This window comes from Balaenoptera musculus, chromosome 6, assembly GCF_009873245.2.
Source record: "Balaenoptera musculus isolate JJ_BM4_2016_0621 chromosome 6, mBalMus1.pri.v3, whole genome shotgun sequence".
Classification (NCBI taxonomy): domain Eukaryota; kingdom Metazoa; phylum Chordata; class Mammalia; order Artiodactyla; family Balaenopteridae; genus Balaenoptera; species Balaenoptera musculus.
The window spans coordinates 24,276,868-24,303,585 of NC_045790.1; the positions used below are offsets into that span (position 1 = coordinate 24,276,868).

Here is a 26,718-nt window from a genome sequence, read left to right on the forward strand (position 1 = left end):
CCCAGACCTCACTACTCCCGACAGCCCTTCAGTGGGGACTTAGACTGAAACAGCCCCCCCGACCCCAACCCCAAACAAGGCTCGTGCACTTCCTGCCTTCTCTTCTGCTGGGGTGAGTGTGAGGTGCGCAAGAAACAGACCCCAATTTGGTATTAGGTGACTCTGCTCATGTCATCTTCAGGGCATCAAGCCGGCCAGCTTTGAGAAAGTGCATGATCCTGAAATCAAGGAGATTATTGGGGAGTGTATCTGCAAAAAAAAGGAGGAAAGGTGAGTTCCCAGGCAGCATTGGATCTGGGCTGTTGCTCTGGCTGAAATCGCTTCCCAAGAGAAGAAGAGCATTGGAGATAGGCCACTTCAGGCCACAGGCATACCGGGTCCCAAGAAGCCTGCTGGGTGGTTGGTGGGCAGCCCTGCCCGAGCTCTGCTGCCTGGAACATGCTCCCTGGCTTTGGGGACTGTCCTAGAGCCCCCAACCCCTTTGTTGGCTGCTTCTCGCCCACCCAGCCTGGAGTGTGGGCGCTACTGGGGCCTCATTCTTCCCTTGTTGCTTTTTTTCTGTGTTGTCCCCAGCAAGCCTATCCATCCCCCCAGCCTGGAGGACACCCCCATGCCAGGCTCCCCAGTGAGTCTCATCCTGCCCTCTCTCTCTGCTCCAGGCTGCGTCTTTCATGTACCTGTTTGTCTGACCCATCTCAAAGTCCCACATTCAAGTCAGAGCCCTTGAGATGCCCCCCAGACCAGCTCCCACCTCAGATCAGGGCCCTTCCTTCCTCAGCTGGGCAGCCAGGATGCTAGGTGTGTGTTCTGAGCCTTCCTCCTTCCTTCTTCCCTCCCCCATCCCTCTTCCCTCTTTCCCTTTTTCTTCCCTTCCCCCTTCCTCCCTCTTCTCTCCTCCCCACTCCTTCCTTCCTCCCTCTCTCTCTCCTTCCTTTCTTCCCTCCCTCCTCTCTCTCTTCCCCACTCCTTCCTACCTTCCTTCCTTCCCTCCCTCCTTCCCCATCCCTCCATCCCTCCCTTTTCTCTCCTTCCTTCCTCCCTTCTGCCCCTTCTTTCCCTATCTCCTCCTTTCTCCCATCTCCCTCCCTCCTCCCTCTCTCTTCCTTCTCCCCCCTGCCCTTCTTCTCCTGCCCATTCCCCACCCTCCCCATTTCTCCTTCTCCTCGCCCCGCATACCTCTTCCTCACTCCCTCATGTGCCCGCCCTGCCCTTGCACACCCAGCTCATGCCCTCTCCCCCGTTTCTGTGCCTAGCACTGATCACTACCCTTTTCTGTCCTCTCTCGTGTAGGGGCCTGTCCTGATCCCCAGGCCTTCTCTCTTGCCCCCTGCAGGTTATCGTGTTTTGTTTTTTAAACACAATACTAAAAAACTGTGAAAAGTATATCACATCAAGTACAGAGACCACCTCCCAGACCAGTACAGACAGAGCCCCCAGGGCTGTGACCTCTGCGCCCCCAAGGGCCCTAACTCCTGACCTTCCCCAGGGTCCCCACAGGCATTTGTCACCCTCCCTGAGGGTTGCTCACCCTACTCTCCCCCTTTCATTCATGGTGGCTGTCTGGGTGGCATGGTTCCATCCGCCCGTGGGATGTGTTGTCCTCAGCAGCAATCAGGGATGGGCCACTGGAACTCGAAGGCCACGGTGACCACAGACAGGATGCTGGGAGGAAGCCAGTCCCAGGACAAAACAGGGATCTGTTTGTGCCAGAGACAGGAACTAGACGAGCATTTAGGGATGTGGATTTGGGCAGCAGAGTGGTTAGCATGGCAACACCCGCCCCCCATTCCCGTGCTGAGGAGCCTCCGAAAATGTTCCTGCTTCCTTGAGGCCAGGGTCCCTCAGGTGGTGAGCTGGGGAGGTGGGGGCCTGCCTCTTCTGGGTCCAGTTCAGTTTTACCTGGAGCCAGGTATCCTGTGACAACTGAGAGCTCCCTAGCACCTCAGCAGGCTTTGACTACACAGTGCAGAGCCTGATTTAAACATTCTTTTCTGAATTACCCAAGTCTCTTAACAGTGGGGATGTTTAATTTTTATAATGAGAGAAAAAAAGAAGGCTTACATATTATGCAGTTAGATGTGTTCAGTAGTAGGTTTTTCCTCTTCCCCTGGGAGATAGGGAACGGAGATGTACTGTTTTGTGCTGCCCTCAAGGGCAGAGACTGCCCAGTGGGTAGTACAGTCAGAGGACTTTCTAGAGGGAGCTGGGCTGGTTGTGGCCCCTGCACCCCGTGTCCAGGACCCCCTCAGCAAGTGTGCCTTTGCCCTGCCTGACAGCCATCCCCTCCCCAGGTACGAGATCAAGGACCTGCTCAGCCACGCCTTCTTCGCGGAGGACACAGGTGTGAGGGTGGAGCTGGCTGAGGAGGACCATGGCAGGAAGTCCACCATCGCCCTGCGGCTCTGGGTTGAGGACCCCAAGAAACTGAAGGGCAAGCCCAAGGACAATGGGGCCATAGAATTCACCTTTGACCTGGAGAGGGAGACGCCGGATGACGTGGCGCAGGAAATGGTAATGTGTGCTTGTTCCTTAGCAAATCTGGGTACGTTTCTTGAAAGTGTGTGGTTTCCAAAGATTAGAATGAAGTCAGAAAAGGAGCGTGGTCCTGCAGTGGGTGGGCAGTTCTGGGAACAAGGATCCCTGTTGGTCGAGTGCAGCTGTGAAGGACAACATAGGTCCGAATCACCCTGCTGTACAGATGCAGGACATCACCTTGGAAATGGTGCAGTGAAAGGGTATCGTGGACCGGTGCGGAGAGATCCCTGGGGACTTTAGCATATCAGGAATAGCCCTGTTTTGACCAGATTCTTGCTAACTTTGTGCAGGTGTGGGCCTCTGGGTTTGATCTTTATTTCACTTTGTTTCTGTGGGGCATTGTGGTTTGGAGGGCCTGGTGAGAGCAGGAGAAAAAAAGATGTTTTGTATCACAGAGGGAAAGAAGTATACGTGAGAAATGAGACACTGATTTTTACTGGAAAATCTGAGCAAGAGTAAAAATCTGCATGCTTGTTGCAGGAGACTAAGTGCTTGGCTGTGCCTGTCATAACCACAGAAATGCATGCCCTTTTTTTCTCTTTTTTAAAATAAATGCGTCACTGAAAATAGCACATCTATCAAAAATGTAGTAAGTCACAAGGGTATGGCCGATGGAGTCTTTACAAGTGGATTCCCTGGACCCCAATAGGTTTTTTTAAATCAATAAAATGTATTTTTAAAAATTGAGGTATAGTTGATTTACAATGTTCAGGTGTACAGCAAAGTGATTCAGTTATGTATATGTGTATATACATGTATATGTGTGTGTGTGTGTGTGTGTGTGTGTGTGTATATATATGTTCTTTTTTAGGTTCTTTTCTAATATAGGTTATTACAGTATATTGAATATAGTTCCCTGTGCTATACAGTAGGTCCTGTTGTTTATCTATTTTATATATAGTAGTGTGTATCTGTTAATCCCAAACTCCTAATTTATCCTCCTCCCAACTCTTTCCTCTTTGGTAACCATAAGTTTGTTTTCTATGTCTGTGAGTCTATTTCTGTTTTGTGAATAAGTTTATTTTTATCATTTTTTAAGATCCCACGTATAAGTGATATTGTATGATACTTGTCTTTCTCTGACTTTACTTCACTTAGTATGATAATCTCTAGGTCCAACCAGGTTGCTGCAAATGACATCATTTCATTCTTTTTTATGGCTGAGTAATATTCCTTTATTTTATTTAAGTAATATTCCTTTATATATATACAGTATCACTTTTTTTTATCCACTCATCTGTCAGTGGACATTTAGGTTGTTTCCATGTCTTGGCTGTTGTAAATAGTGCTGCTATGAACATTGGGGTGCATGTATTTTTTCTTTCAAAATAGAGCTTTCGTCTTTTCTGATTAATGCCTAGAAGTGGGATTGCTGGATCATATGGTAACTCTATTTTTTAAGGAACCTCCATACTGTTCTCCACAGTGGCTGCACCAATTTACATTCCCCCCAACAGTGTAGGAGGGTTCCCTTTTCTCCACACCCTTTCCAACATTTATTATTTGTAGACTTTTTGATGATGGCCATTCTGACAAGTGTGAGGTCATACCTCATTGTAGTTTTGATTTGCATTTCTTTTTTTTTTGTTTAAACTGGGAAAATCTGGATAAGGTGTGCCCTTATTTATTTATTTATTTTATTTATTTATTTTTTGGCTGTGTTGGGTCTGCGTTTCTGTGCAAGGGCTTTCTCCAGTTGCGGCGAGCGGGGGCCACTCTTCATTGCGGTGCGCGGGCCTCTCACTGTCGCAGCCTCTCCCGTTGCGGAGCACAGGCTCCAGATGTGCAGGCTCGGTAGTTGTGGCTCACGGGCCCAGTTGCTCCGCAGCATGTGGGGTCTTCCCGGACCGGGGCACGAACCTGTGTCCCCTGCATTGGCAGGCGGATTCCTAACCACTGCGCCACCAGGGAAGCCCCTGATTTGCATTTCTCAAATAATTAGCCACGTTGGACATCTTTGCATGTACCTGTTGGCCATCTGTATGTCTTCTTTGGAGAAATGTCTACTTAGGTCTTCTGCCCAGTTTTTTGATTGGGTTGTTTGTTTTTTGGTATTGAGCTACATGAGCTGTTTGTATATTTGGGAAGTTAATTCGTTTTTGGTTGCATCATTTGCAAATATTTGCTCCCATTCTGTAGATTGTCTTTTTGTTTTGTTTATAGTTTCCTTCACTGTGCAAAAGCTTTTAAGTTTAATTAGGTTCCATTTGTTTATTTTTGATTTTATTTCCATTACTCTAGGAGACAAATCCAAAAAAACCTTGCTGTGATTTATGTCAAAGAGTGTTCTGCCTATGTTTTCCTCTAGGAGTTTGATAATATCTAGTCTTGCATTGAGGTCTTTAATCCATTTTGAGTTTATTTTTTTATATGATGTTAGAGAATGTTCTAATTTCATTCTTTTACATGTAGCTGTCCAGTTTTCCGAGCACCAATTATTGAAGAAACTGTCTTTTCTCAAATGTATATACTTGCCTCCTTTGTGGTAGATTAATTGACCATAAGTGTATGGGTCTATTTCTGGTCTTTCTTTCCAGTTCCATTGATCTATGTGTCTGTTTTTGTGCCAGTACCATACTGTTTTGATTACTGTGGCTTTGTAGTATAGTCTGAAGTCAGGGAGCATGATTCCTCCAGCTCTGTTCTCCTTTTTCAAGATTATTTTGGCTATTCGGGGTCTTTCGTGGTTACATAAAATATTTTAAATTATTTTGCTCTAGTTCTGTGAAAAATGCCACTGTTAATTTGATAGGGAAAGACCCCAGCATGGCCCTGGAAGGTGGGCTACAGGAGGTGGAGGGGAGGCTGCCTGCACAGGCTCCTGTGGGGGGCGTATCTGTGGGGCCAGGCTGTGCTGACTACTGCTCAGTGAGGCTCTGCTGAGGAAATTGAGGAAATTGAGGCTGGCCATGCCATGTAAGGTGTGGGAGCCACGGACCAAGGGGAACTCAGGAGACTGGGCCTGTGTCAGGTGAGGGGTCCATGGAACTTGGTTTAGGTGGTTGCAGCAGGTTAGGGCAAGACAGGAGTGGGAGGTGCACGGCCAGTCAGGACCCTGCCTTCCACTGAGCAGCAGCCTGTGCCCCTGATGGCGTGTGTGGTAGGTGTGACGCCCTGCTAATGGCACAGAGCCCATGTCAGGACTCCTTCTCAGCTGCTGGTCACATTCCTGGGCCTAGAAACAGACACCTCTGCTGTAATCGGATTTAACAGTATCGTTTAGCTCCCGTGCTTCTGGGAGGATCTTTCTATGACCTTGCATAGTGTGCACTGTTGAACTGCTACATATTTGTTGAGAGTTGCATTAAGATGATTACCAGCTTATCTATTTTAGTATAGTAGTTTGTATTTGTTAATCCCATAGTCCTAATTTGTCCCTCCCCCTCCCTTCCCCCTTTGGTAACCTATGTCTGTGAGTCTATTTCTGTTTTGTATATAGATTCATTTGTATTATTTTTTTAGATTCCACATTAAAAAAATTAAAAAAAAAAAAAAGAGAGAATTACCAGCCCATCAGTCCTATAATTCAGGACTTCTGCTTCTCCATACTGCGACACTGTGGTCTCTCCGTGCTTTCCGCTGAAGTTTAAAGCACAAACATAAGTAACGATCAAGGTGGTGTGCAGGCTGGTATCCTGTGAGCTGAGGTTCAGGAAGGTGGGTTGCATATGGAGAGTGTCCTGGAGGGACCGCGGGGACTGGGGGTACCTGGCTAGCAGCTCCAGGTGTCCCGGTGTCAGGAGGAGCAGAGGGAGGCCTCGGGGGGTTGGCTAGGCCTGCATGGAGATGAGGTGGGTCCACTGGAAAGCCTTGAGGGGGTGTGTCTGTCGAGGTGCAGGCACCTCAGGAAGCACAGGTGGCGAGCAGTGTTCTCGTTCCCCCATGAGCATTGCATAGCGATGGCATGAGAATGACAGGGCACACAGTTTCCACATGGTGACATGTCCTGGAGGCACCTGGGACCCAGACAACCGGTGCCATCTGCATCTCAGCTGGACCAGGTACCTCCTCCAGCTCCAGCTCTGTTCTTGGTTCTGTTCCAGACACTCTTCAGTTATAAGACAGTGGTGCCCAAACGTGGCCTGGTCCCCTTCCCAGGGCCTGCCCACCCTCCCGAGAGGACTCATATCTTCTCTGCCTCAACATAGAAAATACCTTGGCCCCTGGCCGCAGCACAGATGCTGCCCGGCCCCCAGGTCCTTGCGTACACGCCTGTGCCTGTAGCCATGGCCCGGTCCTCACCAAGTCCCTGGCACCTGACTGGACTCACGGGTGGGAGGTGTCTCCAAGAGTTCACAGTGCAGGCCCTGGGCCTGGCGCCTCCCCCTTCCCTCTCCTCTGTCTCCTTTAAAAGTGCCTTTTCATGGGGAACATCCTCTGTGCTGTATGCCATTCTTGCAGAAGAAGGTGCATCACTGTGTTCAGTTAAGGAATGATAAAAAAACAACACATACCCAACACTCTGCTTAAGAAACAGAATGAGCCCAGAGCCCTGGAGTGCCTGTGATGCAAGTGAGCGCATTCACACAGCGGGGTCTTCCACCTGCGTGAGTGCCCTGGTTGTTACTGGCCGCTGCTCCTGAACCCTGGTTAGACCTGGCTCCTGGCTGGTCCTTGCAGGTCAGTGCTGGTCCTGCAGCCGTTGGCTAGGGTCTAACTTTCCCTCCACTCCCCTCCCCTTCCCACCCATCTGTAAATACCAGAGCCAACTCTGGGGTCTGGGGCTCTCCTTCTCCCTGGGGTCCTGATGGCAGCTGCCTGGGCCTCTCCTGGGCTGTCCCTGGGCCAGGTGTTAGGACCCCGAAGAAGCCCAAGCTGGGCAGAGTTTCAGAGCTCACAACTCCCAGGTTGCTCAGCTGGGTGTTCACTTGCTGATAGCTTCAACTCAACACACACACTTCTTCAAAACATAAAGTAATTTAAAGAGGAGATGACTACGAATGAAACAGCAGTGTTGGTTATCATAAACAGAGGGTAACCTTATAAAGGAAGTGCTTTGAAAGCATAGGGGTGTCACTGCACTGCCAGTTCTAGGACTTGGCGCCTGGTCTGGGCTGCCCTGTTGTTAACACCTGAGATTATTGAGTGTTGAGTGTTGAAGATGATGAGGCTGCCTTCCTGAGGCTACCTGGGGGTGGGAGGCAGGCCAATGGGATAGCTTTCTCTTCTCCCTCTACTATCTCCCCCCAGCAGGTCCTGCAGGGGGCATGGGGAGGGTGCCGGTGGTGGGTGGGGGATGCACTGGGGAGGCCTGTGTGAATGTGGATCAGAACAAAGATGCCCCCAGGGCTCAGAGAAGGGTGGGCTCTTTGGGGACCTGGGCTGGCTTTAATCTGGAAGTGACCCCTCTTGTAGACCCCCAGGGTGGGAGGGGAGGGAACTTGTAGCCTAGCCCAGGGATTCTCGTGTTTGTGGTGCCAGCCCTTCTGCCTACACAGCCTCCAGATAATAGGATGTTCCAGTGTGGCCAAATTCTCTGCTGTTTGGGAAAAAATAGAAGAAACACCTTGGAGAGAATCACTGGGGGGGTGACTGTGAAAATGGAGATGGAAGGGAAAATGGGTCATGGGCAGAAAATAGAAATGGCAGGCAAGCGTGTCTGTGGGATGCTTTCTTTCCAGCGGCCTCTGGTCAGGTCAGCCACGTGGGGGTGGCACTGATGGTGGGTGCTGAACCCTGGCTCGGCCTCTTCAGCAAGTCCTGGCCACGTGCCCAGCCCTGCTCACACCTCTCCGTCCTGGGCTGAGCCTGGCGGGGGCCTCAGGGTGGATGTCTGCAGGATTTCAGCACAGTTCATTGTGTCAAATGGAGTTGTCTTCTGAAATGAGTCTTTTAAAATAATCACAAACTTATAGAAAAGTTGCAAATATGGAACAGAACTGTTCAAGGTGACTTCTTTTGGCCAGACCCATGTCTGTTTCCCACAGACAGGGACTTTCCTAACAGCCGCCTCGGCTGTCGGAACTGGGAGAGCAGCCCAGCCCCACCCAGGGTCCGAGTTGTCCAGTGATGCCTTCATGGCAAGAGCGCAGATCAGGGTCGCTCACCACGGTCATCCCACCGAGGACACTCCCTGAGATCACGTGGTTGAGGGTTTCTGCCAGGGGTCTCCATGTGCAGTTAAAATTAATAACTATTTTGTGAGGAGGTACCTTGAAACTACGTAAATATTCCATTTTCACCAGGCTTGCCGTTTATTTATATCTGTGTGCACTCACAGTTTCTCTTTTATTCAGTAGGTTGTATGCTCCATTGGTGAGTTACCTATCGCTGACAACAAATTACCCCAAACACAGGCCTGTACACACTTATGGTCTTACGCAGTCTCCGAGGTCAGGCATCCGGGAGTAGCTTAGCAGGTGCTTCTGGCTCAGGGCCCCTCATGAGGTGTAGCCAGGGTGTCTGCCAGGGCTGACTGGGGCCGAGGGTTTGTATCTGTGCTTGCTCACCTGACTGGTGGCGGGACACTCAGTTCCCAGCCAGGTGGGACATTCAAAGGGCAGCTCATGACATGGCTTCATGGGAGCAGGTGATCCACAGGAGAGAGAGAGACAGAGACACAGAGGGAGAGACAGAGAGATAGAGACAGAGGGAGAGACAGAGAAATAGAGACAGAGACAGAGGGAGACACACAGAGAGACAGAGGCTGAGAGGTAGACTGAGAGGCAGAGAGACAGAGACTGCATGTATGTGGCCCCCCTTTGTGTAACCTCACGCTGGCAGCAAACCCATCACTTCTGCCACCACAGATCACTTTCATTTCTCCTGTGTTCATTTGTGGACACGTCCTTCAAACCATCATGACATCACTGTTTATTTTGGTGCTCAGAATGCCCCAGATTCAGCCAGTGGGAGGTCCTGGGTGCTAGCTTCCATGTCGTCCTGCATGTCTGTCATTTTCTGAGCATGTCCTTGATTTCAGGCGTAGTGAGATGTCCAGCTCCCCTGGCCCTTTCCCTGCAAGCCTGAACCCGCTCTCACAGTGGCCAAGCTCCGGTCGTTGCCCTGGGCCCACTCAGTTCAGAAGCACGTGCTACACCATAAATGTACACACTCACATCTGCATCTGGCATATTTATGTGTGTTGTACTTTGAAAACCGTGAGTTCACATGATTCCAGCGCCACAGGGTTTGTTCTCGGGTCTTCTCCTGTTTCACATGGGGAATCCCACAGTGACGGTGAGGAGCCTGGCTTCCGCTGTTTTGTGGTTTTGCCATAAATATTCTCAGAGAGCACTCTGTTGTTTCCTGGAGATCCTTGATTCATTTACAGATGCTCTCAAATGCTCCATTGGGAGAACTGGGTTCAGAATTTTGCTAGGCATGGGTACACACCGTCCTGGTCTCTTGTTACTAAATGTGCCTCCTTCCCCCAGCCTCTGTGACTTCTCAGAGAATGTCCAAGACAGCACTGAGGACTGGTTGAGGCTACTTGTCCCTGTCCCTGAGCACACAGATGCAGCCAGGACCTCTTTCCCGCCCTCGGCCAGCCTGAGCAAGGGGATCCATGAAAGCCCTGGGGCCCAGCCAGTGAGGGGCTACTCTGAGTTTTGGCCCTGCCAGAGGCAGATTAGGATCTTCCCTTTCCCCTCACACATCCAGCCCATGGTTACGAGCATCTGCTGTGTTGTCGCTGACCCAGGAGCCGGGTCAGCGTAGGTTTAGATGGTCACTCTCCCTGTGGATCTACAGTCGATGGCGGGAGGGTAGTTACTTACGGGATGACGAGAGTGTCCATGAGAGGAAAGAGCTTGGTAATGGGGGTGAGGGACCCGAGGAGGGGACTTAGGGCAGAGACCCCACAAGCAGGAGGTGGCGGTGCATACGGCAGGGTTGCCTGGTAGTGGGGCATGTGGGTGGGGCTGATCCCAGTAATGACACGGTGATTTCCTTTGCAGATCGAGTCAGGATTTTTCCATGAGAGCGATGTGAAGATTGTGGCCAAGTCCATCCGTGACCGCGTGGCATTGATCCAGTGGCGGCGGAAGAGGATCTGGCCAGCGCTGCAGCCCCAGGAGCAGCGGGACCCCGGCAGCCCTGACAAGGCCAGGGGCCCACCCACACCCCTGCAGGTCCAGGTGACCTACCACTCTCAGGCTGGGCCGCCAGAGCTGGAGGAGCCCGAGGCCGACCAGCACCTCCTCACCCCTGCGCTGCCGGCCAGCGCCACCTCCCTGGCCTGTGAGTGCTGCCCTCCCCAGGGCCCCCCTGCCCTGCCGCCCTCCCCGTAGCCCACCCCGCGGGTATGAATGATTGGTGTGGGCAAATATTCTTCCAGGGAGGGCACTGGAAGCATCCCCACATTGCAAAGAGATCTGTTCCCAGAGGGGTTTAAGGCTCCCTGAAGTCCAGCTTCTCAGGACAGGTGGGGGACAAATATCCAGGGAGACCCAGAACCTCCTGTGGCCCCCGAGCCAGCAGGGATGGAGCTTGTTTAGTTCAGCTACTTATCCCATCTGGAGGATATCAGTCCCAGCCTCACAGGGAACCTGAGGGCTGGACCTCAGCCCTGGAGTCACTGACCAGTGGAGGCGTCTGGGCCACACGCTGTGGTCCTGGGGCTGCCAGTGGCTGCAGCCTCTAGTCATGCCATGGTCTTGGTTGTGACTTTTGCCGCTCGGATTATCTGTCCCCAAGGTTATCTCCCTTCTGGTACTGAACCTTTGAGACCTTTAGTGTGTTTCCCAGAGAGTGTCACCGATGGATTGGTGGGAGTCACTTTGTACCTGGCTTCATCTCAGACCACTGGAATGGAGAATCCTGTGTCTTCTCCATGTCTAAGTGGAAATCCTCAGTATCCTAAAAATTCAGCCATGAGCTGAGGATGGGGGATGTAGCCTTTTCTGTCTGTTCTGTGAATAAGCATGGAGAGCTGAGCCACCTGCCCAAGCCACTATTTCAGGTTGTTTGTGTGGAAAGACCAAAATAGTCTGTTTAATCTATTTAATAGTTAACATCCTTTCTTTATCAGTAAAATAGCTAAACATTCTTCAAAGTAGGCTGTCTGGATTCAAACCATCGGCTGGCTGGCCATCACTTTGAGATAGGTTGCCTACTGTTTACTTCTGTTCTACCTGCTCAAGTTTGCTTTGGAGAATAGAATCGCTACATCATCACTCCATTTTCTGATAAACCGAAAAATTAATTCAAGAGCATAAATTTTTTGTAGGAAAAGGCTTTCCACACCTGACATACCACTACACACTTTGAAAACATAATTTTTGGTTGAACAATTTCTAGGACAGGAATTAAGAAATCTCCTTTTGTTGAACTTTGAAGAGATAACAGTCTGTGACCTAGAAAGTGCTCTGCTGTGGTAAGATGTTGTGACACAGGCTCGACCCGTTGCATAGATGTGAATCAACAGATGAGTTTAGGGTGCGCGTCCTTTCTGCAAACAGATCCCCTTCCTGACTAAGAATGAGTGTGCTTCGTGTAGTGGCCATACTTCTCAAAAACATTTTTACCTATTTATCGTAATTTCTCTAAAGTAGACTATATTTAGTCACATTGTATAAAATTCAGAAAATCCAAGAGGGTATACAGCAAAAGCCAGTTAATTTTCCTCCCTGCAGGTCACTGATGTTTTACGTCTTTTAACTTTAACTTCCAGAGATAATAACTTCTAGACGTAACCTATACCTGCAGTCTACCACACACACGCTCAACATGCATATGCACACATACATGTGTGCACATAGAACATACCCACACAAGTGCATGTGCACAGGCACATGGGCACACATGCACACACGTGGGCACCCCTGTGTCTCCCTCTAATCTGTAACCCACAGCACCCTGCACATGCTCTTCTGCACCTTGCCGTGGGTCAGAACAGAAAGCCTGTGCTCAGCCATCCCTCTGGCCGCAGTGCCTGGGGCCGGCTGGACCACACCGTGCATCATAGAGATGAACTAATATAGACTCAAGCAGCACACACGTCACTGGAGGGGACCTGGTCTTAGGTAACAAGATGGGCACACACACACTTTCATATATTGGAAGGTGCAGCAAATATCATATGTTTTGACTCCCCACTATGTTTTCTGTTAGCTGCCCACCAGCTAACCAGATCAGGCTCAAGCTTGGGCCAGCACCAGTGACTGTGAGAACACAATTTGTCAATAGGTTAAAAGTGATTGTTTAAAATAATTTTTATTATACAAATAAACACGTTCACTTTAAAAATATAAAATGTCACATATATGGTTAGTGTCACTCTACTTGAAATTGGTCTGTATACTCTCTCTCTCTCAGGCACTCATCTCTCTGTCTCTGTCTCGTGTGCCCACGCTGTGTCTCTCATGTGCACATGCTCTCTGTCTCTGTCTCTCTCTAATTAGCAATGACTACTAGCCACCTCATCAAAACTCAGAGCCACTTGTTAAATTGGTTTTGCACAATCAAACCTCACCATTCTTAAGTCTTCCTGGGTCAAAATAAGTTCTGATCAGCTCTTGGGAAAAATTATTTTGTTGCAAAGCCAACAAGAGTCCTCTTTTACTGTATTTGTTTAAATTACAAATGGACACGATGCCAACACTGAAAGGCGCCCCACAGTAATAGCTTGGTGTTCATAGGTGACAAATCCTAATATTTATGTAGCTTTTGGAATCTGGAGGCAGTAAAACAAAAGTGCCACTTCAAACAGGTTTTTGCTTTTCACTCTTGCCTGGCATGACCATGCAGGCGCCCTGTCTTCCCAGGTGTCTTCCTAGGCTTGGTGAGACCAGCCTGTGGGCCATGGAAGTCCTGTCTGTGCCCCCATGTGCAGGCAGCTCCTTCCACCCAGGCTGGGTTTGATGGGCCAATCTGGGCTGACCTTGGGTGAGGCTGGCCTCTTGCAGGGCTGCCTTGGGCCGTGGAATCTCTGGGTCCCCCTCTTATGGCCTCTCTGTGGGGCAGGGACCTCGTCCGCCCCATTTTCCAACCACGTTACACCTGGGCCTGTGAAGTGAGGGGCTAGATTTGGACCCAGGTCTTCCTACTTCAGGCTCTTTGCTGTGGTGAGTGGAGGTGGTCAGGGTCCTAAGACCTCCCTCCCCCACTATAAAACTCAGGTGGTAATTTTTTCCTCTGCATGACTGTAGCTTTTCCTAACTTGGACATTCCATCTGGTGCCTTTGAAGAGCTGAAAGTGCTCACTTTCAAGGCCAGGTCAGGTGCCAGATGAGGTCCCTATCTGTAAGCCGGTGGAAGTCGTCCTGCCTAGAGGATGGTGCAGGGTACCCACCTGGGATCCATGGTGGCCCATGGTGAGCACCAACAGATGTCAGGCCGTGTGTGGGCAGGCTGCCAGGGCCATTTCTGGGTGGTACAATTACAGCCCCCTGTACCGTTCTTTAGTTGGTTGTTTAAAATGACACACATTTATTACGTATGTGATCTGGAAATGTAACCAAGTCTTTGTTTTACAGAAGAAAACACAAGGACAAGCTGTCCCATGTTTGCGTTCCCTGAGACTTGTTGGAATGCTGTGGGGGTGATGTTTGGGGGTGCCCGCTTTGAGCTGTGCTTTTGTCCTCCTTCCCCAGCGGACAGCACGTTTGACAGTGGCCAGGGCTCCACGGTGTATTCGGACTCGCAGAGCGGCCAGCAGAGCGTTGTGCTGGGCTCGCTGGCAGATGGAGTGCAGCCCCCCGCCCAGTGTGTGTGCAGCCCCCCCGTGAGCGTGAGTGACGGGCCTGTCCTGCCACATAGCCTGCCCTCACTGGGGGCCTACCAGCAGCCTGCCGTGGTGAGTCAGCCCACCCCTTCTGCCCAGAGTTCCTGTCCACATGGCCTAGAGCCTGTGATGGTCCGTCCAGTCGGTGCTGGCCTGTTGTCAGTTCCCAGCCATGCAAAAGCAGGCCCATGGGAGGTCCATCCTTGCCAGTAACTGCAGGGCTGCAGGCGGGAGCAGCCTGTGGTGTACCCTGAAAGACCTGCCAGATGAGAAAATACTGGAAACAGAGCCCAGTGACACCCAGTGCTTGCAAAGCTGTGATAAACCTGGCAAGGTCCCGCCCTGTGACTGACGCTGGGCCTGCAAAGTTACTTCTGACTGTTGCAAAGGTGACAGAAAAGCATCATTTATAGTAATGAAACCTTTGATTTTGTCTCAGTGTCTAGCTTCACTGAGGGAGTGTTAAGTATCTCCTGGCGTTTCTCCACCACCACCACATATTATGCAGCCATTAAAAGTTAGAGGTATGGAAACGACCAAATCATGGGAAGCGTTTTCAGTGATGTTTGAAGAGTAGGATTGAAAGGGCCTCATGCCTATGCCTGTGGAATAATTTGTTAGATGAGATTGAAATTGCTGGATGAGGGGGTCACATTTAGCATTTGTTTTTTGATTTTGATTTTTTTTAACGTTAAAGAAAGCAAAACAATTGCTTGCTTCCCAGTCCCAAATGGTCAGTCGCAGAGAAGTTGCCCTTGAGCCAGGCTGTGGAGAGGGGTCCAGAGAGAGATTTAGACGCCCCTCAGGCCCAGAAGTGGTCAGGGCCAGTGCCCCTGCCCGAAGAGCGTCTCCTGCCTCGCGTTACAGCGGCTCCCAACATGCTCTCACATGTGCTCTCACTCCACGCTCCCGCCTGTGCTTTCAATCATGCACTCCCACACTGTGGCTGCCTTTTGGGGCTGCCTGAGTGCCGGGCCCCAGCCTTTCTGGCCACCTCTGTCTCTCTTCCCTCCCCTCCTGACTGCCCAGGCTCAGAAAGTCCCTTTGGAAAAGCAGTTGAAGCGTTTGCCTCTGCTGACTGGAACCCAGTACTCATTTGCAGTTTGCACTTGCAGTTTGACTTGTTTCACAAAATTAAGTGAAATACGATTTTAGAGCAGGAAGAGTTCATTTATGAGAAGGCCACCAGCTTCTCAGAGCAGTGGTTCTTGGCTTTAGGTCACCCATGCTAGGGCTGAGCCAGAACCTTCCACCGGCCCTCATCCCCTCTAGGGCAGGGTCATACTTTCCCTCGCCACACAATGTGCTCTCCACCCAGGTCCCTGCAGCACTGCCCCTGCCCTAGTTTTGGCTCACAGGCCAGGATGCCCGAGCACAGGTAGGTCGAGGGCCTGGCCAGGATGCACCCAAAATTGGCTGGAGTGTTCTCTCCCATCTTTTGCCTATTTATGCAAAAACACCTTGGACAGAAGGGGTCCCCAGGGTGCACTGAGGGGTCCTGGGGAGGGTTGCCATGGTGATTTGCCCCTGGGACCCAGAGAAGAAGTGGCACAGATGGTGGAGTCAGGAGTACAAGGCGCTCCTCTGAGGCCTCCAGGCTGCCTGAGCTCCTGACTCCCGCAGGGCTAGGGATTGTGGCTCTAGGAACATGTGCACAGGTGACTCATTCTCCCCTGTGGCTTCAAGTGAATGCAAAGGAAAGGTTCCATTCTACCCCATGCTGCTTTTCATAAAGCGTTTACTGCAGAAGATGAAGTGAGTGATAATGGTTTTGGAAATTATGGTCACGTGTTTCATCTAGAAAACAAGTGAGAGAACTTTCTGATGTCGATGTGCTCTCAGCTTCAGAAGTCTCTGTGTTTTTTTCCATAGCTCTCACCTGCTTCTTGCATCCCCAGTATTTTGAAGTAAGTCCTAGACAGAAAGATGTTTTGCCCCAAGATATTTCAGTCTATATCTCTTCAGGATCAAGACTCTGAAAACAAAACCCAGTACCATTATTGCACCTAAAAATGAACAAGTTAGCAGCTGTTCTTAATAGCATCAAACATCCAATACTCAGATTTCTGACTCTTTCCTAGTCCATGTCTATGCTGTGCTTGGCAGTGAGGGCTCACGTCTGTGGCCTTGTTTCTTTCCTGATCGGTGAGTCATGGGAGACTCGCAGCTCTTCAGGGCACCCCTCTCTTCAGCTCTGTCCCACGTTTTATTCCCACGTTTCCATATTCTGTTTGTGAATATATCCGCACGTACACATTTTATATAGTCCTATAAACAAGACACGTATGCCTTTTTATCTTTCCCTCATTTAATGTCATAACAAGCATTTTCCAGGGTTCTACAAATCTCTTTTAATGATCTTTTCTCACAGCGTGATATTCTGTGGAGCTGAAGTTCTAGGACATTCCCTGGTTGGGAGGTGTGGCTGTTCTTGGTTTAGGGACCCCCACACCTTGCTTCTGCTAAATCATGTTCCTCGGAAAGTGTCCCTGGCAGGATGGCAGGCACGGGGAGTGAGAGATGGGCCCCTGAAGATGGTGAGTGTGTGCTTGGCAGGGCTCCTTAGGACAGCTCCTGAGTGTGGCTCTGGGTGCTTTTTGCAGCCTGGCCTGTCGGTGGCCTCCATCCCGCCCCCCGCCCGCCCTCTGCTCCCACAGCAGCCTTTCCCAGAGCCGGCCATGAGCTTCGCCCCTGGGCTGCCGCCGCCCAGTGCCCCTGTGCCGACGGGCCCAGGCCAGCCCACACCCCCCGCCCACCAGGTGAGTGCTGGGTGCCCCTCATTACGGGTACCATGGGTGCCTGGGTCTCCCCAGGCCCTGCCGTCCGTATTGGCTGGCCTGAGCCTCCTGGCAGGTCCAGGCCCCCTATACGCCTTCTCTGCAGTTCCCCAGGGCCCAGGGTGTAGCTGGGAGTGGGGGTGGGTGTCTTGTGTCTGTGGAGTTCAGGGTTCCGCAGCACTCAGAAGGCCCCAGTTGCACACAGTGGTCCTCCCAGATCTGTGTGTCCCGGGCTCCAGGCTGGGTGTTTGAATATGTGTGTGGGTATGTGTATGTGTGCATGTGTGTGAGTTGATTTTTTCTGTTGTGTCTAAGTACATAGGTGTATCTCAGGAGGGCACTGGTCTAAGAGAAGCCCCCCTCTCTTTCTAGCCTCCTCACCTGACCCAGCCGGTACCCCTGCCACAGGTCCTGGCCCCACAGCCTGTGGGCCCTCTCCAGCCGGTGCCCCCCAACCTGCCTCCACACCTGGCTCCAGCCTCCCAGGTGGTGGCGGCCCCTGCTCAGCTGAAGCCCCTCCAGATGCCTCCGGTGCCCCTGCAGCCACTTGCTCAAGTCCCTCCGCAGGTACCTCTCTGTCCCCTGCCCTCCAGCCTCACCTTCTCGCCCAGTCTGGTTGGCTGTTCCTTGTCCTCAGGGCACATGGGTCCCTCAAGAGAGAAACACTCCCTGATGACAGGGCGGCTGAGCTGCCATGCTCTACTGCCTTTGACTTCTGCCCCAGATGTATCTAGGATGGGGAAGGTTTTAGTCCAGAGTCAGACCAGAGAAGCCAAGATGGGGCTGTGAGCACATAGCTATAGTCCCTGTCCTCCGCGGAGCTACTCGAGACTGTGCTGACTATAGATTCTTGGGAGTCCAGGGGACAGCTGAGCAGCTTGCCAACTACAAAGAAGACTTGACTGTAAAAGTGACTTCTGATGCCCGTCTTCGGGGGAGCATCACGTGACCAGTATCACTTGATAGCACGGGGGTGATGCTTGGGTGCTGTCACTCAGGCTAATGCTGTCAGTGGTCATGCATGTTTCCAGTGAACCTTGATCACGGGACGGCTTTCATTTCATGGATCCCATTACAGTGTGTTGGCAGAGCTAGGATGGGAAGTGCTGCCTCATGGGGGAAGATGTGAGTGTTCCTGTGGTTTATAGGCACCACCCAGAAGGTTCTTTCATGTCAGCAGTTGCCTGTCACCAGCCTTGTCCTCATCACTCCGGCATTGGAGTCACTTTCAGCATGTAGTTAACCCACCACCTTGCTCCCGGTGGTCGGGGTATTTAGTTGCTTTTCAAATACACAAAGGTCAATTTGCATATTTTCGCTGTCTTATAATTACACAAAGGCACATATTATGCAATGCTCATGTGCCCGCAACCAGAAAGGCTTTATTTTAGAGAGAACTGTAAGAGAATCTGCTGAAATGTTTGAAGTGCTAAATCCACGAGATGTCTCCAGGATGGAAGAGCAGACACTGAAGGTTCCAGAGCTCTGCTGTTGTGAGATGCTGCTCTCTCCCAGGATGCATGGCACAGGGGCGTTCGGCCAGCAAGGAGGGGCGGGAAGATACGCTTTTCTTGAGATAACCTGCTGAAGAATTTGGTCTCAGTGTGAATTTATACAGATTGGAGGGAATCAGGCAAAGTAATTTCAGATGTTTGGGGCCAGTCCGGTAGCTCTGGCAGTCCTGGTCTTTCTGAATGAGAACGTGCCAAAGCTGTGAATCTGATGGTCACTGTTATGACCCCTGATGTCCTTGCAGTCACCTAGTAGTAGCCTCAGAGTGGCCCAGCCTGAACCCCTTTGAGGTGGTGCTGAAGGCGGGGCTGTCTTGAAGGTCATGTCTGCACCCCACACCCTTCTGAGGCCTCCTGCCTTTCCTTCTGTTTGATGGTGTCATACACTTGGTTCCATTTAAATTGGGTTTGTTTTTGTTCCCTTCCATAGAAGCTACACAAAAGTGTGTTAGGGGCAGAAACTGTGGGTGAGGTGGACCCTGTCACCCAGTGCAGATGTGCTGCAGGCAGGGCCAAGTCTTGGTAGGGCTGACATGCTTGTTCTCTTTCAGATGCCTCCACTTCCTGTTGTCCCCCCCATCACTCCACTGGCCACAGTCGACAGCCTCCCTGCAGCCCTTCCTGACCTGCCAGCCACCAGTGGGCCCGCCGTGCCTCCCCCCTCTCAGTATTTCTCTCCGGGTGTCATCTTGCCAAGCCTCCCACTCAGTGCCACCACTGCTCCCCTGCCCACGTCACCGGCCCTGCCTCTGCAGACAGTCAAGCTGCCCCACCCTCCTGGGGCACCACTGGCCGTGCCATGCCGGACCATCGTGCCAAACGTGGCGGCCACTGCTACTGGCGTCCCTCTGCTGGCTGTGGCTCCGCAGGGCGTGGCTGCCCTGTCCATTCACCCCACCGTGGCCCAGCTCCCTGCCCAGCCCGTGTACCCGGCGGCCTTTCCGCAGATGGTGCCCAGCGACGTCCCGCCTTCTCCCCTCCATGCAGCGCAGACTGTGCGGGCTGCCCTCCCCCACCCGGCACCCCCCGTGCTGCCACAACCCCACAAGCCGAGTGTTGCCCGCCTTGCCGAGCAGGCAGCTCCGGCCGCCAGTGCTGGGAGTCAGGTAACCCACCTGCTGTCCAGGGCCCACCCTCTAGGCGCTGGGAGACCCCTCAGCACACAAGGGGTTCATGGACCTCTGCTCCTTCTCAGCACCTTGACCCCAGTAGCAGAGTGGGAACGGACAAGCAGGCAGCGCTGTCCCGTGACTGCAGCGTCTCATCCAGCATGCGGGGTGTCTACTGCCTCCTCTCACTTGCCAGCACGTGTTAGGAGCCTTGGGGATTGGGGTGGCTAGAAGCTCCACTGTTGGTTCCTTCCCAAGTGTCAGTAGCAGCTGCTTGTGGTGGGGGGCTCCTGGCCCCTGGCCACTGGGCATTGTGGCACCTGCCTTCACCTGGATAGGGTTGGCAGTCTCGGTGCAGCTGTGTCAGCCGCTCCACGGGCGCTGGAGAGGCTCACACTGCCTGTCTTGTTGCCTGTCAAAGTAAAGTAGGCGGGTAACCCCCATCTCAGCAACTGGGAAATGAGGCAAATGGGGTTCTGACGGGGTCTGTTGGTTGTGGACTGGGCAGTGCCGGGTGTACATGGGTTACTGGTTCCAAGGCAGTTATGGCAAACAAGGATGATGTCTCAGAATCAGGTAGGGACCATGGGCAGCTTGTTGGGCTGACAGTGAAGGGATACAGGGACACGTACCCTGCTAGCTGGGTGGACCTCCCCGTGGCTCCACACACCTGTGCAGCCCATGTATGTTTCGGAGCTCCAGAGCAGTTATCCACCCTCATATGAGGAGAGGAGCTGGCGTGGGGCTGTCACCTTGTAGGGGGCTCTCACCTTGGGGAGGCTCTAACCTGGGCATCCCCCCACCTAGGGAGCCTCTTACTTGGGAGTCCTCCCACCTTAGGGCCTCTTATCTGGGCGCCCTCCCACTTGGCCCCACCCTGGCTCTAAACCTCAACAGCTTTGTGCCTGTTGGGCGTGTCCTTTGCCATTTGAGCTCAGGCTCCTGCCCTTTTGATTTTGTCATGAAGATTCATCCTGAGAGTGTGCTAAGGGGCCAGGTGTCCCCCTAGCTCATTTTGTACTGAATCCATTCTAGAATAAGGCACTATGCCGTAAGTATGCACAGATTCTCCTGGATGTTTCTCCCTGATTTCTAGAAGGGATTTGTACTCGGAGAAGGAAGGGATGATTTTCATTGACCAATAGGCTGGTGTCTGTTTGAAAACCAGTGTGAGGAGGTGCATCAGTCCAGTGCCCTGACTGAGCAAGCACCTCCCTGGTCTGTTACTTGGAGTAACACTGACTCAGGGGTCAGGGCCATTTGGGGAAAGCCAAGGGCCGAGTGGAGGCCTGGGGGGTCTGTGGTGTCATTGCTGGGCCCGTGCCTTACTCCACGTGCTGGCCTGGCACACTGTTGGCACTGGGTTGTTGGCTCAGCCAGTGGCTGGAGAAGGTGCTGGGTGCTTAGAGGTCACTGGCCAGGCCTGGTGGCCTCTCTGTGGTCCGGCTGGCAGAGGGTCTGGAGTTTATTGATGAGCTTGTCTGGCCGCCCAGAGGCTTCCCTGTGCTGAGGGAAGAGACTCCCCTGAATGCACCAGCTGGGGTGTCTGTCCAGGAGAGAGGGCTCCTCGGCTAGGCTGTGGCTTTTGCATCTTACCCCACATACCACGTGTCTTATTGGTCTCATACCAGCAGGCCCAGTGGCGGGTCATTCCCATTCCCAACCTCAACCCCGAACTGGAGCCCTTTCAGGCCGGGGCTTCTGCCTGTCTTAGCCTTACCCCACGAGAGCTTTTCAAGAGGGAACAGTAGGGAATCTGGTCCAGCTCCTGAGTCACCCCATGGAAGGCCTAGGTCCACAGTCCCTCTTGCCATGGCTGGGATTGGAATGCAGGTTTTGACCTGACAGGAGGCTGGGATGGAGTAGCATGGTGGCCTGGCCGTGTAGGGTGGTGGCAGGGAGCCCAGATAGGTGCTAAGTGTATGCCATACTTACAGCTTCTCAGCCTGACTCAGCTAGAAGTTCAGAGATGAAGTGCAGTTTTAGGTTTGATTTTATACAGATGGGGACATGAGAGTGTCTGTCCTTGTTTGTTTCGTTAAATCTGCATACAAACATTCCTGGATATGTCTGTTGGGTGTGGGTGGATGGAGAGGGATGTCTGCATTTCCTGCTCACCTGCCTGGATGGTGGAAGTGCCTGCTTTGGTCCAGGACCCTCAGGGAAGGCAATGGCCCGCACCCCAATTTGCATCCCTATCCTCTGTGCCCCCAGATCCTGCTTGGCCACCCGCCTCCATATGCCGTGGACGTCACCACCCAGGTCCCCACAGTGCCCACGCCTGCTGCCGTTCTCTCCCCACCTCTGCCAGAAGTGCTGCCGCCTACTGCCCCCGAGCTCCTGCCTCAGCTCCCCGGCTCCCTGGCCCCCACATTGATGGCGGCTGCTCAGAGCTTGCCTGTCCAGACCACTGCGCTCCTGCCACCTGCTAACCTGCCACTGCCCAGCGGGCCTGGGATCACTGGTCCCTGCCCAGCCGTTCAGCTGACTGTGGAGCTGGCCCCGGAGGTGTGTGGCCCTCCCCTCGGGGCTCTGCCCCCATTCCGTCACCCTGATCCCAGCACCACGGCTGCCTTCCTGTGCCGTGGCCTTTGGTCTCAGCCCTTAGAAGTCAGGGATGCCCTTGGGAAGGTGGAAGCATGTGCTCAGGGACAGCCATGGATGCTGTTCTTATCTCCCTCTGCTGTCCCTGGATGTCACACTTTCTTTAATCACACATCCAGCTGGGGACCGTGATTTTTACACATGGGTTCAGAGTGCTTTTCTTTGGAGGTGATGGGAAGGCCTGTGACAGTTCTTCCTGGGCCATGTGCTCCCTCATGGGGATGATCAAAGTGGGTTAGCGTGTTTGGAAAGGGGGTGGCCCCAGCTTTTAGGAATCTGCTTGGCTCCAAGCGTTAACATAAAAACCCTCACTCCTGCCACCCTGCGTGGTTTGCTTGCTGCAGTCAGAAGGAAGCGGGTGGCGGGCTGGGCTGTGGAGGTGGGGAGACAGCAGACTGATGCGGCTGTGTCGCGGGGGAATGGATACGACCTGTCCTCCTTTCCATGGTTTTATTTCAGGAGCAGGCCTCGCAGGACAAGCAGCCAAGCCTCCCTCAGAGCTGTGAGAGGTAATGGCACACTTTTCCCTCACGTGTCAGGGCTTCTAACAGTGTCACTCATTTCCAAGTCTGATGTGGTGGAGCTTCAGGTAGCTCCTCTGGGGTCTTTGTCAGTGCTTGTTGCAATTTGGTAGTCAGATACTCCCAGTTGTATTCTGGGTCCTCGTGCTGGTCTGCAATGCTGAGGACCTTCTAGAAGGGAGAGGCTGCGGACAGAGAGTCAGCAGGTCTGGGGACCGTGGGGAGGCCTGGAGGGCAGGGCAGAGTCCAGCCCACATCCTGGGTCTACCAGCACCTCAGGCATGGAGAATGTTGCATTTGGGGAGGGAACTGGTTACAGGAAGTGACCATGTGTCCCACCCTTCTGGTAATGCCAGCACCAAACTTGGTGTTCCGCAAACTCCTCAAATCCTACAACAGCTCCATCTGGTTGGCGTGTTCCCCTTGCTGTTGAACGGATGGGGGAACTGAGGCACAGGGGAGGATTGCGTCTTAATCCTGACATTTACTGTAAGCCGAATAAGCCTGATTCAGGCCAGGAGCTGAGAGGACCTAGGTCCTGGGTCAGAAAGGCCATGTGTTCTCTACGACTCCAGCACTGCCTAGGACAGATGTTACAAGGGGAGAAGGGGCAGTGGGCTCAGGGGTCTCTCTGCTGGGCATGGCCAGCTTTAGACTCTCTAGGTTTTCCAGGTGAGCACACCCAGACAGTAAAGCTTCTGGCTGTTTCCCGAAAAGCCAAGTTTCCGACATGAGGCAGGCTTGCAGGCCCTTCCCTTGGGTACTGTAACGTTCTTGGTTTTTGCGTAGCTATGGAGGTTCCGACGTCACTTCTGGAAGAGAGATGAGTGACAGCTGTGAAGGTGCATTTGGTGGGGGGAAGCTGGAAGGCAAGGCCACTCGGAAACATCACCGCAGGTCCACGCGTGCACGCTCCCGCCAGGAGAGGGCCAGCCGGCCCCGGCTGACCATCCTGAATGTGAGTAGCCAGGCAGAACGGGCCGGCAAGACAGGGCTGGCTAGGCACAGTCTCCTCCCTGGTCTCACTGCCCGAGTGTCCTGTAGGTGTGCAACACGGGTGACAAGATGGTGGAGTGCCAGCTGGAGACACACAACCACAAGATGGTGACGTTCAAGTTTGACCTGGATGGGGATGCACCTGACGAGATTGCTACCTACATGGTGAGGCTAGGTGTCCTGCCTGGTCAGATGAGTCAGTGGCCCTTCCCCTGGGACTGTGAGGCTGTCTCCCTGTGTCCTTTGGGCGCACGCCTGCCAACCCCACTGAGGAGAATATTGGTTGCCAGCCTTACCTGTCCTCCCGCCTCTGCAGGTGGCTGCCACTTGTGGGCAGCACTGGCCCATCACCTGGAGGGCCTGCTTCTCAAGCTGTGGCTTCTCTTGCTGAACCGTGCAGCCCTGATGTTGAGAACTGGGCTCCCTGGCTGTGTCTCCCCTCTTGGGCTTAGTCCAGAGTAGAAGTCAAGCAAATCAATCAGTGAAGACCCAGTGTGGCCAGTGGCCTTAAGCACATCCCCACCAGCAGGGTTGCATGTGCTGTTGCAGGTAGAGCACGACTTCATCCTGCAGGCTGAGCGGGAGACATTCATTGAGCAGATGAAGGACGTCATGGACAAGGCAGAGGACATGCTCAGTGAGGACACGGATGTGGACCGTGGCTCTGACCCTGGGGTGAGCCCGCCGCACCTCAGCACCTGTGGCCTGGGCTCTGGGGAGGTAAGTCCCGGGTAAGAGGTCCCAGGAGGGTCTGGGCCTGCTTATCCCCCAGCTCCAGGCTCTGTGAGTACAACACTGTGATGTCGCCTGCTGGAGGAGCCTGTAGGCCATGCAGTGTTGGGTGAGGTGGCTGGGAGGGTGGGCGCCTTCAGTCCAGTTAGAAATGTCCGAGCTCCTGAGGCCCCTCAGATGATTTGAGGCAGTGCTGTGCTCTGAAGGAAGTTCTTGTTCCACGCAGTCTGCTGAGTTCTGATCCTTTACCTCCTTCAGGAGAGTCGCCAACCCCAAGCGAATGCCCCGGTGTATCAGCAAAATGGTATGTCTCCTTTCAAGGCTACACCTGCCAATCAGACATGCATTTGGAGGAGGCATATCTGTCATTGTCCCTTCTCTGCCTTCCAGCAGGCATTTGATAAGAGCCCCACAATGAGCATATTGTAAGGGGTTTTGACCACCACACGGGGGGTTGCTGGAGTGTGTGGTGAGCGTGCCCCCATCTGGGGACAGCTGCCCTGTCTGAGAAGCCATGTCTGGCCTGGGTTGGGACTGAGCATTGTGTGGACTCACTGCTGTCTGCTGGTCCCCCAGCCAGCATTACCCCTTCAGTGATGCACCACAGGTGTCCTGGGACATAAAGCCTGTGCCAGGGGGCACTTGTGAGAGCCTCTGACAGTGAGGACCCCCTGAGTGGGTTGCACATCCTCCCCACTGGTGTGAGAGGAGTTCCCCAAATCCCCATACGGCAGGTCTGGTGCTGGTGGGGAGGGGTCACGCCAGCCTTGGGAGAAACCTGCTCACTCTCACCAGCTGTTTTTGCCCTGCCTCTTAGTCCTTCACACTGGGAAGAGGTGGTTTATCATCTGTCCAGTGGCTGAGCATCCAGCAGCAGAGGCCCCCGAATCTTCACCCCCACTTCCTCTGAGCTCCCTGCAGCCAGACACCAGCCAAGGTATGAGCAGCCAGAACCCCTCAAACCTTCCTCCTTGATAATTAGGTGTGTCTCCCGTGTATTGCTCCACATCACCTCATTGTCCTCAGCCTGGCTTTACCTGTGCTCATGTTTTGCCAGCATATTGCTGTGTGCCCAGCAAAGTGCAAGGGCCTCACCCTGCACTGTTGCCCCAAAACGCAGAGCAGTCTGTGGGGCTGTGTCCTTGTCTGTATCCCTGTCCTAGTTTTACACCAAATGAGCCAAGTCAAGGTGGCACTTAGGCTTGGGCCTGCCAGTTACCTTCACAGTACAGGTGAGGCACATGGGTCGCACAGGTGTGTGCTGAAAGGGCTCTGCCCTTGCCCTTTCTTACCAGTATTGTTGTGGGAAAAAGTCTCAAGGAAAATCAGAAAACATTTTGATTTAAACAAGAATGAAAATACAGCATATTAAAATGTGTGGGATGCAGCTAAAACAGTAATTAAAGGGAAATTTATAGCACTAAAATGGTTAGAGGAAGAAAGAGATCTCAAATCAGTATCCCAAGCTTTCATTTTGAGAAATTAGGAAAACTAGAACAAAATCCAAAGCAAGCAGAAGGAAGGAGAAAAAGATAAGAGCAGAAATCAATGAAATTTGAGACAAAAAAGATAGTAAAAACAATGAAACCAAAAACTGATTCTTTGAAAAAAATTAATAAAATGATTAACTTCTTGTAAGACTGACAAAGAAAAAGACACAAAATACCAATATCAGGAATAAAAAAGGAGACCACTACAGATCCTGCATAAAAGGATACTAGTCATGGAATACTATGAACAAACCTACACACATAAATTTGACAACTTAGATGAAACAGACTAATTCTGAAAGCCACAAACTACTAAAACTCATCCAAGGTGGAATAGATAACCTGAGTACTCCTATTAACAAGATTGAATTTGCATTGAAAAATCTTCCAAAGGAATTTTCTAGGCCCAGATAGTTTCACTGGTGAATTCTATCAAACATTTAATAAAGGAAGTAGCACCAATTCTGTACAGTCTCATCCAGAAAATGGAAGAGGAAGGAACACTTCTCAAATAATTTTATGAAGCCAGTGTCACCCTTATATCAAAACCACACAAAGGCAGTACAAAAAAAGAGTGCAGATGCTAATCTTTCAAGGATATAGAGGGGAAAAAAACTCAATAAAATATCAAAAAGTCAAATCTAGAAATTTATAAAAAAAGTAATATGCCATAACAAAGTGGAGTGTATCCTGGGAAGGCAATATTCAAAAATCAATTAATTCACCATATAATGTCAATGGGAATTTCCTTTCCCTACAAAGGGAAAGATACATGATC

The 26,718-nt window shown here is 52.1% G+C and overlaps 1 protein-coding gene across 11 annotated transcripts in view; it reads left to right on the forward strand.

Annotated features, from left to right (window-relative positions):
* The window catches only part of WNK2 (WNK lysine deficient protein kinase 2), a 148,418-nt gene that overhangs the window by 48,697 nt on the left and 73,003 nt on the right, over window positions 1–26,718 (forward strand). For 7 of the 11 annotated variants that reach the window (XM_036855342.1, XM_036855337.1, XM_036855340.1 and 4 more), the window contains exons 6-19: window positions 182–270; window positions 2,292–2,511; window positions 10,434–10,716; window positions 14,070–14,272; window positions 16,804–16,959; window positions 17,350–17,544; window positions 19,040–19,594; window positions 21,812–22,105; window positions 22,661–22,710; window positions 23,512–23,680; window positions 23,767–23,883; window positions 24,268–24,438; window positions 24,709–24,754; window positions 25,268–25,387. In XM_036855342.1, coding sequence (XP_036711237.1) covers window positions 182–270; window positions 2,292–2,511; window positions 10,434–10,716; window positions 14,070–14,272; window positions 16,804–16,959; window positions 17,350–17,544; window positions 19,040–19,594; window positions 21,812–22,105; window positions 22,661–22,710; window positions 23,512–23,680; window positions 23,767–23,883; window positions 24,268–24,438; window positions 24,709–24,754; window positions 25,268–25,387 — 2,668 coding nt within the window. The remainder of the gene's footprint in view (window positions 1–181; window positions 271–2,291; window positions 2,512–10,433; window positions 10,717–14,069; window positions 14,273–16,803; window positions 16,960–17,349; window positions 17,545–19,039; window positions 19,595–21,811; window positions 22,106–22,660; window positions 22,711–23,511; window positions 23,681–23,766; window positions 23,884–24,267; window positions 24,439–24,708; window positions 24,755–25,267; window positions 25,388–26,718) is intronic. The other 4 variants (XM_036855339.1, XM_036855344.1, XM_036855347.1 and 1 more) reach the window with 4 other exon arrangements.